The sequence below is a fragment of the Bombus fervidus genome, chromosome 8 (assembly GCF_041682495.2).
Source record: "Bombus fervidus isolate BK054 chromosome 8, iyBomFerv1, whole genome shotgun sequence".
Taxonomy (NCBI): Eukaryota; Metazoa; Arthropoda; class Insecta; order Hymenoptera; family Apidae; genus Bombus; species Bombus fervidus.
Genome location: NC_091524.1, coordinates 3,441,969 through 3,455,543, shown reverse-complemented (window position 1 = coordinate 3,455,543; position 13,575 = coordinate 3,441,969). Strand labels below are relative to the sequence as shown.

Below are 13,575 nucleotides of genomic sequence, written 5' to 3'. Positions count from 1 at the left end.
CACGAAGCAATGGAAGGCAATTCCACGCGGCAATATCAGATCCATGAAAACGGTGTTTCGTTAGTGACGCTAACCGACAGGAACGAAAATCGCTCGATCCCACGATCAGTTGGCTAGCTGAAAGACAATCGTTACTGGCGAGAGCCAGAAAAAGGCCAATAATACGTTGCCTCTGAACGTTGTTTCGAGAGAAACGAATCGCTTTGTTTAAACGCAGAGGAAAACGATTCGGCGATTTTTTCCACGTTCTGTGCTTTATACGCGAGTTATGCGTTTCCTTGCTATCTTGGTGGCACGATCGGATATCGAGAAAACATTCAACGACTGTAAATGTCTGAAAGCGAGAGAAAACATTTGGAAAAGTTGAACGAAATTTCATCGAGTTCAGTGAATTGCTAAATAACACGACGCCCGATTCCATTGGTTTCGAGGATCGTGGGAGGTGTCTCAAACCACTAGAACTTTTAAACCGTTCTCGAGTTTCACGAAAATATTTTCCATGGAGAAGCAACGTCCATGACTACGCCCGATGGTACGCTACGCTGGAAGCTCGTTCGTGCGTAGCAACAATAAAACGCGAACAGAAGTTCTCACCGAGTGATTTTGAGTCCGCCACTGTAACCGGAAGCTTCCGGCCGGAAGTGGACTGCTGCGTCGCCGGAAACGTCCTCGTTGCCCGATATTTTCCACCGATTTCATCGATATCCTCTGTGTATCTTAATAAATTCTATCGTTCTTCCATAGCTTCGATAACTCCGACGGTAACGTTGCTTTTTCTTTTTAATTTACAGGCCGCACATTTTTCGCACTGTATGAAACAACGAACAGCGATGTTTTATCTTGTTTTATATCTTATTGTTAGTTTTATGATTATACTATACTATTCGAATTTTTATGATCGTAAATTAATAACAAGTATCCAACCGACTCGAAAAAAACTTGATCCATTGACGATTTTTCATGATTGCAAAACGATGTAGAACCAACTTGGAAGGTGTTTTCGAGCGACCCATTTTTCACGATGCCTGCTCGTGAGAAAATCCATTTTCGGTACTCTGATAGAGCCGTCTCGAGAGCCGCAAAGGCCGCGACTGGGTTCGTGTCCCCTATTTCTTTGAAATAACCCGACAGCCAGCGCATTTAAACACTCCTCGAGGTTCGTATATACGCTTCAAATAGTCTCTAGATCTGTAAGTACCGTCGTCCACTTGTTTCAGACTTCCTTGCCCTCGGATCAGTCTTCTCTCGCCCGCATCCCCTTTCGCTCGATCATCGCTCTTCCACGAGCTTATCGTGCGTAATCGTTCGGTCGTTTCCCAACTTGGCAAACACATTATCGCGTGATTTGTATTGAGCTACTTACGAAAAAGTTATAAGTTATTCCTCGCATTTCATCGTTTTTATGGCAAGATTATTATGCCCTCCGTCTTGAGACTTCTGTAACCTCGAAGTGAAAAAGTTTTTTTTTTGTCATATTTTTACCTAACGGATATAATGAACAAAACATGTCGCGAATAGCAAGAAAAACCTAATTTTATTTATTTATTTATGTATTTATATTTACGGGATAAACCCACTGATAGAACGTAAAGAAAAGATTAACGTAGAGGACAGAAAATAGAGTAATAAATACATATATACGAAACAAAACGGGAAAAGTATATATATATATATATATCGATATTCAAATGACAAGATTGACCATTCGATTTATGGAATTATATTAGGTTATTCGAAAAATGTCTTTCTTTCGCAAACATATCTTTTACAACAGTGCACTTTCATGCTGTTGAGGTTATTAGATGTATGTGAATACAAAGGAACGCGTGGATAAATTGTAAGGTAGAAAATATATTTTAATACTGAAGTGTGAATACAAATCGGACTATAATTGAGCTGATCCAGATCCGCACGTTAGCAGTGTTACTCTATGATTGAAAGCCCTGAAGCCATCGTCGCCTGTCTACAGTTTATGGTCTGCCTTTGACGCAGTCTTTTGTCTATACGCTGTCGATGGCTTCACTGCTTGAGAAAACTCAAAGACCAGATGTAGAGTTTTCTTAGAAGTGGTGACCACTTCAACACATATAAATTTGAAACCAAATCTATAAAATCTTTTTTTTTTATTTGCGTTTATTTTACAATCAATTCTCGTTAGAGAATTTTGAGTAAATTTATCTGCGTGGTACTATGACATGATTAATAAGTGTTTATAGTATGTTTGATTCTATTTGAATCTAGTGCTTAGGTCTAAGGTGTAATGTCTTTTTAGCCTGCGGATCAGTTCTGACGTGTCGAGTAGTTGAGTAATTAGAGGGTTTTAGTGGCTGTTAACTCTTGTACTATGTCTATGGCTGAATTTAGATAATTCTTCTTTGACTGTGAGTATCTTGAGGTCGTGATGTATTGTTTCGTTGGTGACGTACCAAGGTGCATCTATTGAGGATCTTAAGGTTTTCGATTGGAATCGTTGAAGAATTTCTATGTTGGAATTACTTGCTGTTTCCCATAATAGGATTCCATAGGTCCAAACAGGTTTTAATATGGCTTTGTATAGTGTAATTTTACTTTGCGTGTTTAAGAGGTCTGTAAAATGTCGCGGTGTTTATCTCAACAGAACAAAATGGATCGTACGTAATTCGGCAAAATAATATAAAACAAAAAACGTTGTGCGTCTGTTATTTCCTCATAAAACGAAAGAAACTTTTCAGACAACCTAATAGTATCGATGCAATGTGCGATGCTGCTCAGTGTAACGACAGATAACTTCTTCAACCTCTTAACCGCAGTTGACTGCACATTGAGAGAAAGCAGATGGATGATATCCGCAATAGTCAGCAATATCTTTAGCTATTTAACTGACAAAGATATAAAATATTATCCTATCAATGTCAGGAGATTTAAATTATTAAAGGTAAGTACCATCATAGTTGTAAAAAATCAAACGGTATCGGATATCCACTATATCCTGCGGCAAGTATTTTCCTCGATAAGCATCGCTATCTCCCCCTTCTGTATTAAATTGCATTGTTGTTTCAAGAGACAAACGATTAATACCTTGGTCTCGTCGTTCCTCGTCGTTCGGTATCGTTCAGTGATCCGTTCGACCGCTCGTAAGACACCATCGACCTTAAGCCTCGGGGAGATAGTCGCGTGCTTTGAACCCTTGGACCCTTTTCGGGCATTGTAAATGCATAATTGCGATCGGCAATGGGAGAAAGCAGCAGCTCCACAGGATTCAACGGTGCCGTGCTTATTGCCCATGTTGGGAGAGAAAATCGAGTGGAAACGACGCGTTCCTACGGGCTTGCGCGAAATCCAATTTCACTGATGAACGCTTCCGCGTGCAATTAATCGAAGTCTTCATTGATACCGGCGAGACTGCAAATTTAATTAAGCGAATTTCTACGGTTACGTTCCGAATTGCGTGCTTCTTTCGAAAGATTCGTGTTAAGCCCTGCGTTCCGATGCCGCATTATACGCTGCGTTGCCGATTTATTCGCACTCGCACCAAAATCTATCATTATCGAATTTTACCCGAACGGACGAACGTTCGCACGTGATCAATTGGCGCTTATTTTCGAGTGGCGCTAATTGACTTGCCCGTTCCATGTCGCCGTTTGCGTTATAAACTAAACAGTCTAGAGTTCCTGCAATCTTTTTGCGATTCGATTATGAGTTCAAATCTGTCGTGCTCTAGATTCTGTACATCCTGCGTCGTGCTTCAACTTGATGTGGCAATAACATCGTATACTGATTTTTAAAATCGCTGCTGGGTTTTGTACGACCGATATAACCTACCTTACTCTCGAGCCAAGCGATAGAAGCTTTTTTCGTGGAGTGAAACGATAACTCGTGGAACAAACAGACAGGATACCTATTAATTATTAGAATTTTATCTATCGCCGACGCTGCAGTTCCGCTGCACCCGGATCCCCATTCGGAAATATAGACGCTCGATAATATTTCCACGCGAAAATTGGTCCGCCTCTTTGCCTCTGAATTTCGGATATTCATTCCTTTATTCCATTGTCGAGGACTGTTCGCGCAACCAAAGAATGGATTAACGGATCTCATATACTTGAGAACTATAACTGGGTCCTCTGTTGCGTTTGAGCACGATCTTGGTCACTCCTCGTCACGTTCTCTGCATCACGGTCGACTGTTTGCGCACCATCTCCACCATGCTTGATGGTAAACAGTTTTACAGCTCGGTTTGCGAATGGTTGAGCTACGCGTGAGCGTGGCGCTCCGAATTTCGTTGCAGTATCGACAAAACATCGACTATATTGCCGTATATCGTTGGTTCGTGTAACCGACCCTCGAATTCTCCATCTCGTATCAACCGCTGTCACAATTTATATGTTGCTTTCTAAAATATTATTCCGCAGCGGAACCTGCCAGTAAACACGTTTATTCCTGGCCAACGTGGAACCTATTGATCCATCGAATCATCCATATACGAATTTCAATTTGATATCCTAAATTCCAGTCGCGGAAACTCGCGATCCAGTATCTTGCCTGCAACGTCATGGCTCGCGGCGCCACGCCGTAATATTTATTACCAATTAGAGCTGCAAATTGTCCGTGCGATATATTGACTTTAATAAACCTCGACGTCGGCCAAGGGAGCAACTCCTACGCCGCGCTTGGCTCTCAGGGTTTTAACCCGGTCGACGCTGATAGCCGAGTTTATCAAGCTTTTCCTCCGGCTGATATTAAATTTGCGAACTCGATGATCGCTGCGCACACACCCCAACTACCGTGCCCACATAATTCCCGCGAACGTGTTCGCGGGATTGCAATGATCCCGAGAAATATCGTTTGCGAATCACGATTCCTTCCCCGTCATCTTCTTTCATAAATCCTCAAAACCGAGAACTGACCTGGTGCGCCGTAACGCGAAAATCTCTCGTACAAAGTTTTTATATTATTTTTTCCGCAGGCGGAAGTTCGTCAGGCCGCAACATCCCTTTATTCCATCGTGTTACACGGTCGCGTCATAAATGCGTTATTGCGATGACGAGGGATAAGTTGGCGCTGCATAGCCCCTTTGTACGCCGAGATTCGCCTTTCTTCCTTTATTGAAATGCTTAATGTCGCTAGCAGCGTTCAACCACGATGACAACGTCGACGTCGACGTCAGGTGTCACGGGGAAAAATGCGACCGCGCCGGGAGGCCCGAGGAGCTGAATAATTGCAAGCGCGCGAAATCGACGCCGCGAGGGACGTTGACGGTGAATGGGCGCTGGTATCTTTAGCTTCGGTGAATGTGGAAATTTCACGTGCTCAAGTTGCCGAGGCATATTTAATACAACTGGGGAACTCGCTGAAATCACGGCGCATACAGTCCATTTAGAGGTGAAACTGGTTAAATGTAGCCGCTTAATCTCGAGCAAGGATTTTCCATAATATTCGGTTTCGGCCTGTCAGGTGTTCGATCTAGTTCAGCTATCCTTCACAACGAATCGAGTACTTGAACATAGTCATTTGCTCGTAGAATAGCCTTTCAAGAGCCGACCAATAGAAAACAAAGCACTGCTCTTTCAATATCTATTCCTTTGAACCTTCAATTCGGTTATCAACTGTATTCGCTCCAATCCTAGCTTCAATTTTGCATCGAGTTTATGAGCTCGTTCAGCATCGAATAACGAATGAAAGAAATCCCTGAAACGTCCGAGTAATCCTCGATAGAAAGATCGACGAGCAGCGAAATGGAGCAGCAGAGTAGCAGGGGATAAAATGTCGTCTTTTGAAAGATGAAACGTTGGAGATAAAGCGCGCATGCAGCCGCGTGTTGTCTTCAAACAGGATCGAACGTTTGCCTGGCTTCCGAGGAGCTAGGGAAACAAAGAGGAACGTGGTCCGTCTCCGAGATGGAAATGTCGAGCAGTAACGAAGCTGCAAGCCGATAATGTGCTTACTCGGAACCAGCGAAAAGAGGATTTTAAAGGTGTTTGTGTGAAAAGCGCCTAGAAAGATAGGCAGACATGCAAGAAGACAGATGACAAATGGAAATCGTAAAACTCCATCGTCCAGTGCAAATAGCGAAGATCGAAACGAAAACTCGACCGTTGCTGGAAAATTATTAGAGGATTCACCGAGCGCAAATTGATTTGCCGCTACAACGGAGGACGTTGTAGCATCGGTAATTCGATTAATTCTTGAAATTCCGAAGTGTCCTGCAAAGACAATAATCGCTGTCTTCCAGAGAACGGTAATTACTCTGTGATAACATCTCGATGAAATCGGTCGTCCGCTTTTATCCCATTCGAGTATTCTCCGACTGATAGAACGTACGTTTTCGATGACGTACAATTCGTCAAAAGATAGGTGGAAGGTTTCGATATTGAAATCATGATTGGCTGCTCCGTATGCCGTGACTCACGCTTTTCTATGGAAATTTATGAGTCGGCACGAACATCGGATCGACAGAGCGTAATAATCAATCAAACATAATTCGTAATGAAAAATGTGCCGAGCATCTCGTTCTCGTTATTCGACAAGCGATTCGTCGTTCTCACACCTTCGTTCGTGAACCTATGAGAAGCACGTAATCCGCGAATGAATGAAATCCGATTACCATGCCTGTCGGTAGCTACGTTTGTCGTTCCTTTGTGAATCGCTGATTCGATTAGCCACGTGCCAGCCGATATTCAAGCGTATCGACGTGTAACGCGTATGTGGTTATAAATCTATCGGCATTGTTTAGACTACGTTTAGACGAACGCGATCAAAGATTAACCGTTTGACCGGTTTCGGGTCACGGCGTAAGAAGAGCCAAGTACAGTGTTAAAGCAAACTTGGTGAAACGGACGCAAATTAGAACGTACGCAAATAAGCGGAGCTGATTTATCGTAACGACGGACAAGTTTGGCCGCCACGAAGGGTGTTTTCGACGATCCCCTTGAGCGATGCGTTCTCTGTCGTGCATTGTTCGAGACGGACTCGGGCAAAACTGCTGCCGCAGCACGACAAAACTTGTCCTCGTTCGTCGACATCGTTCATCCTTCCGGACGAGGAAAGCGTCTCGTCGTTTCCCGAACGATGTCACGCGTCGTGGACGCGAATTCCCTACTGTAAAGTGACAACGAATGATGTCGCGATGCCGAACAAAAGAGAAACGGATCCGATATAACGTCGCTCAAGTGATAAAAAGGCAATCGAGTCGGTTGGCTCGCGAGAACCAATGCAGCTGCGCTCTTTGAACCAACTACCTCCCTCTGCAATAGGAACAGTTTTGTTTCACGGATCGATGTGCCTTTCCTTTTACGCAGCTTAGACGGAACTTATCTAAACGGTGCAGACTTCTTGGCAGCGAGACTGATATTCCTGCGTTGGAACATTGCTCTCGCTATGTTTCTCTCGTTTGATGCGTAAATGGCTACGAATAAGTCGACGTTACGCGCGATATTCATTGTACCATTCTGTGATCACTGAAGAGCGTAACGGCCAAAGTGATGATCGCGCGTTCCGCAAGATGTGGTTCTTTCTATTTAAATTGTAATGTATTTAAGGTAAAAACCCATTAGATTTTACAATGCTATATTACACATTGTAAGTTGTAATTCAATTATGAATTGAGATGAGACGCAGTAAAAGGTTTCAATTGCTCTGGAAATTTAAGGAAATACATCGATGGAGGTGGATATGCATTGTTAATATCTAACGTGTTGTAATTAAAATCAGTAACGTACTTAAACGATATATCGTGCATTGCGAGGCTACACACAAAGGAGAAATTTAGGTAATGTCGTAAATTTCTAGTAGGAACAATGACAAATTCTCGATGATTCGAGGAGATTCTATAAGGCTATTAAACACTTTATAAGCAAACAAGATATCGTGAGTTATTCTTCTACAATAATGTAAGGTCACGAGTGGACATTATGGATCGATAATGATGACACGTAAAAGGGTTAAGTTCGTCATAGCTGTTCCACGATTCGTCGTATAATTTTGCAATTACCGTGGCGTGTTAAAATGTCTGTGCCTGGATCTCCAAGCTCGGCGACAGTCAGCCTCTGATCTCGTGTTTATAGTCGAGGCAAGTTTATACGGTGTATCTTCAAGCGCAGTCTTCTTCGAGGAAACTTTATTCATTTTACTTCTATCCGAATAATCCTGTTTAATTAAACGTCGCTTCTCGTTCTAGTGGGTCGGCTTCTACTGGATTAGCCATCCGACCATATCGTCCCTTCCTAGTCAAGTCGATCGAGCTCCAAATTTTCTGCCTGTCAGACAACGCGGTTCCACGCAACCAAATTAAGGTTGGAAGAGAACAAGCAACGAAATCGATATCGAACTCGGGATGAAGACGTTGAAATTCCACGCGATAATGGGCGAAAGCGAAATTTTCCCCGTGATTTTGCTTTTGCTTTAAAAATACAAGGAATCTCTTTGTCTCGGCGCGAGACAGAATCCGCGTGCCTGAAAGCTAGCGACAGTTTACACTTTGCTTCACCAAGAACAATGCAAACTGTTCTAGTTACCGTCTGGCTGAAAGCGCAATTCAACCTCCTGACACGGAACAATGTAATTGATCGCGCGAAATGTCTAGATTATGCGCGCGGCTTGACGAGCTTCCCTATTGACGGAGGAATTGATTGGCAGAGATTTTTGTTAGCGCGGTCAGTGACCAGCCAATCGATAGACGCTCGAATTGACAGAAATCAGAAGCGACACAAACCCCATTGATGGACATCGCATCGATAGGGCGGACAATTAACACGATTTGACAAACTTTCCGATAGAAGTTCTCCGAGCACGATCGATAAATTAGTCTGTTAAAATTTTGTGACTGTCGACTGATCGACTAGTTAAACCTAGTTACGCGAAACTCTTGATTTCTCTAGGTCGCCGAAACGAATCGATATACATGTAATTGTATTTTGTTTCGGACGAAGTCATGAAACGAAATTAACGCGAACACAGCCATGGCAACTTCTATCATTCGATTAAAGGCTCCGCTCGGAAATAGGAAGGAAATCTTTCAGAGAAACAAATAGCTGCGTAACAGGTAGCAGCACGATATTCACAGTGCCCAGTCTCGAGACTCGAGCGAGCCGAGACGGATGAGAACGATCGGGCATAACGATCGGGTGGTCGAAGCTATATTTTGGAGGAATGCGGGACGGAAGACGATTCGGCCAACTTGACCGCCGCCTAAATATATAATAGAATATAGACAGCGCGCATGTTTCACTCACCGAGTACGAGCAGCAGTAGAACTTGTTGCGGGAGCTGAGCCACCATTGTGGGCTCCTCCTCTCGCGCATTTATGACTTGAAATCGGCCGATTCCGCCGTGCACCGTTTCTACTCTCACGATCACAGCCACCCCTTGCAACAACATTCATTTAACGTTCCTCCCAGCTTCCACGGATCCGTTGTTGCTACACGATCTCGTTCGATGATCTTCGTCGATGCACACGCGATCCACGATCACAGACACTGACAAACAACCCTTTGTTTTTCACATGGATGGCCCGTGTTTCTCTTATATTTAGTGCGAGCACACACGCGAATTTTGACGCGTTCTGCGCGTTCACGATCGCGTTCCTTGTTCGTCGCGTTTCACTCGCTCTCACTCGCGGATCACATACGTTTCTGCAATCTTGTTGCCACTCGGCTCTGGATTTCATCCGGCGCGTGACCGAATGTGGCGGCAGCGGCTGCAATATCAGTGGCCGATTCAGCGTGCAAATTGGCGACGAGCTGTGCTTGATCGCGTGGATTTGCCGGAGTTAGAACTCCGCGAATCCCCCTGGGACTATCGCGTTGAATCGACGTGGTTACATTTGCGTGCGAATCCGCCACTACCTCGTTATTCGTACGTGACAAATATTTTCGATTCTCGAACGATATATATAGAACGGCGGTAGAAGGAGGAAAACAAAGAAGAGAGAGGTGAATGATTTATCGACGAGAGTAAAAGTTGATAGACCGACGGCCTAGCTTCGATAAAAGCGCATAAACAAAACGGCCAGGGTTATGCCGATAGGGGTTGTGCGGTGTGGTATTTTATGGGACGATAGGAAGGATCGAAGTATATCAGCAGCGTGACTGGCGATCGAATATTCCTCATAGAGGACAGCAAAGTATCGGAGTATCCGTGTAAATTGAAAACCGATAAGCCTGTTCTTCGATAAGCCGTGAATGGATTATCTCTTTGATTCGAGTGACTTTTGAGCGTGCGTCTCTTGCTTTCGAGACAATTACTTTGAATAATTTTTACCTCGTTAACGCGTACGCCCCGTCGCCAAGCAAAATGACAAAACGTTTTCACACGTTTTCTCTTCCATTGACAATTTTTAACATCAATGGATGGATCTTTCTATGGAATACACGAGAACATACGCGTGAAATGAAGCGCGAGCTTGGTTTCCGCGTGACACGTTGATGGAAGAGCTATTGGACTTTTTGGTAAAATCGCGAGTCCCTATGGCTTCTGCACTTTGTCCTACGGTAAACTGTTTACCTCGGTTGTTAATCTTCTTCCCGGCGACGAAATAAAAACGCTCGTTTGGTTGCCGACACGAGCATGGAAGGAACGAGAGAGAGAGAAAGCACGCGCCTCGTTGAAAATCGTCGTGCCGGTTTCCCCGTAGATACCAGTATAAACTTCTCATTCGTTTGTTTTTCCCTTGGCAGACTGAATATGCATAGCCACGTGAACAGCCACTTCGTAAAACCGAGCAATCTCATGCCTGATTTTTTTGGCCGACTTTGAATCGTCGATCTTCATACAGCCAGTGGTTAAGGCATGGTGAAAAAATTCCGACCGTCAAGTTAAGTAGAATTTTTTACTTAATTCAAATGAAAAATGAAAATTAATTATTTAAAATTCGCCAACTATTCCTTTTATTACCACGCGTGTCTATGAGATTCATTTAAATGCTTTTATACGCCAAAGAAAAACTATTCGTCCTCTCTGAAGAAAAATTCGCGCAGTCCCGTGAGATCAAACGTTCGACGACTCGAGTTCCTCTTTAAATTATCTTATCAAGCCCATCCCTCGAACCGTAGCGATCTTTCGAGGCCGTTTGGCCGCCTGCCGAGATTTTTCGTAGATATTTTTGTCGCGGCCGTGCATCGGTCTCTGCTCCGACCGAATCGTCGAACAATATGTAACAGGGAGACCCAGCATTACTTCATGAAACACCCATAAAAATCAAACCCTACCCTGCAACCACTCGTCCTTCTACCCAATACTTTCAACTGATCCTGGTAACGATCAAGCGCAGACTCGTCCTCATAAAAAGCCGCACTTTTAATCGAACTTTACACGATTGCGTTTCACTCGAGGAGCCGCCACCCTCTGTCTCCTCGTCGTGATCGAAGTTAAGCACATAAACACACGTGACAAACAAGCGGAAAATCGCGAGGACCGAACTGCAGAGGGTAGGAAAGAACCACGGCAACGAGATGTCGCACGCGGAGTCTCACCGCCGACTGACTGTAGCACGGCTCCTCTTCGTTCACCCCTCCTGGCCTACTCTTCGCGCGAGCACGCGGACTAGACGCGCCGGTATAGTTCGGCGGTCTGGTCGCGAGTTCCGCGCGAACTCACGCGAACCGCCACGCAAGAACTTCTCCGTTCGACTGTCTCGACGCATCCAATTCGCAACCCGTCGAACCCTCCTGGCTCGATCCTCCACTTGCCTCTTGAACGCAGTTCTTTCCTTTTCCTCCCTTGTTCCATGACTGCAAAGAACCTTCACGCCTTCGTATATGCAGGTGTGTAAGCGTGTGTGGTTTCGAATGACGTAGCGTAGGGTTTCAGCGAGCGGTTCCGTGGAAATTTGCGGTAGCCAGTGTGCGTGGTAATTGCGTTGCCCGTTAGTTGTCGCATAATTGTTGCCGTCACGTCGCCAGGAACCGCTTCTTATTTTCCTTTGCTGCCGACACTCGGCCAGATAGCGGCGTAATCTCGTTTGCGTTTCCGCTGTGGCCAGCAACCGCGGTCCCTCCGCAGCTGCTGACCGTGAACACTTTTCTAATGTTTGCAGAGCTACCGGTAATGTTAGGGGAAAACACCGAGGAATATCGCGGAATGGAAGCTACGTGAGCTACAGGGTATAAAGAATCCTTGGTAACAATATGAAGTAACAGCTGGGACTGGTACTCGTTTCGTTGCTGACACCATGGAAAATTACTGAAAAAAGGGATTTGTCTTGTGGCTCTGCAGATAGTACCTAATACTCCTACAAACTCTGCGAGGTAAGATTCTAGTAACAGTTTAAAAAGCTCGGAATTTTTACCTCGCTACACGGAGATCGATGTCGATAACATAAATAGATTTTAGACGTCCAAAACTCGTACGCAAGACAGAACAAAATGAGGAAAATGTTCATTCCTAGTAGATCGGAGATGTCGTATATACGATGTCTACGGAACTGACAGAAGTTGCTCTTGGTTAAATAAACAGCGCGTGTAAAGCGTAATCGAGATCTTGCAAATATTCGTGCATCGGAAACGGCGATATCAGAGATGTAAATGTTAACGAGAGGCGGTACGGCTATTTGCTGACAACGCCGACGCCTCCTTTGGGACGTTTCCTACTCGACATACCGAAAAACACTCACGCTGCTGTCTTTCTTACGTGGCGCCCCATGTGTCCGGTATGTGCTCACAATCGTGCGATCAAAGGCAAGCTTGATGCGGTAAAATGTTACGCGAAGTAATCAAACTTGCTGTTTCATCACATTCGTTTAAACACGTACGGGTACACCCGTATAACTGCTGCTGGTGTTAGTTTCGACAACGTGGTGAGCGGAAACTCGTTCGCGAACCAATGCGTTTCTGATACCGGAAAATAATCAAACGAGCACCTCTGTATTACGAAGATTAACAGAATTTACCGACATATTTTGACGACAGTATGGCCAAACGAATAGTTGTCCTGAGTCAGCTGATTATTTGTGACATCGCTTTGCAAGGTTCAGAGTCTAGTAAAAGTGGAGAGCGTGGGGTGTGCAGCTTTATATTTTCTCGATATCAGGTGTAAATTTGTGTATTAAGACTTGACGCAACTTTATCTCAGAATTTCCTCTATAATACAGAAGCGAACGCCAGTGTACTTACTTTTCGCAGCTAATGAGAAAAGAAAGACCCATGAGGTTTAAACTGCCGCAGTTTATACTCAGGCGACCGATTCTACGAGTCATCATTATCGATAATCCAGCGATTTAAAAACACAAGGGAACACAGTTGATCCAGTAACTTTCGATTTCACTAGAACTCGGTCAGCCATTTATTCGACGGCGAACGAAGGAAGTTGGCCAGTCGGTGGGGAACAGGCCACTAATTCACTCGGTGCGATGAAATTAAAAAGAAAGAGAGGGAAACGCGGTGGTGTGAAGCGAAAGCAGCCGAGGCAGAGGAAAGTCGGCGGCTGCGGCAAAAGGGCACGGCGCAACCGGCTGATCGAGCACCCGTCACTAGCAGACGTCTAACCGACGTTTTCCAATTCGCGCGGCCATTCACCGGCCTCCGATCGACAAAAGCGCTGCCTCTTTTGCAAATTGCAAATTGCGGGTCTGAGCGAGCGCTCGCCGCTTGTTCCTCGCTGGAA

General features: G+C 44.6%; 1 protein-coding gene across 5 annotated transcripts in view; it reads right to left on the bottom strand.

Moving 5' to 3' along the window:
• Neto (Neuropilin and tolloid-like) overlaps positions 1-11,588 on the bottom strand; it is an 83,256-nt gene extending 71,668 nt beyond the window's left edge. For 2 of the 5 annotated variants that reach the window (XR_011800370.1, XM_072008090.1), the window contains exons 1-2: positions 10,480-11,588; positions 9,210-9,673 (exon numbers count right to left, since the gene is read on the bottom strand). Coding sequence is in view for 4 of the 5 variants with exons in the window: in XM_072008090.1 (XP_071864191.1) it covers positions 9,210-9,354 (145 nt within the window). In the remaining variant the exon portion in view is untranslated. The remainder of the gene's footprint in view (positions 1-9,209; positions 9,674-10,479) is intronic. The other 3 variants (XM_072008091.1, XM_072008093.1, XM_072008094.1) reach the window with 3 other exon arrangements.
• Positions 11,589-13,575: the final 1,987 nt, after the last annotated feature.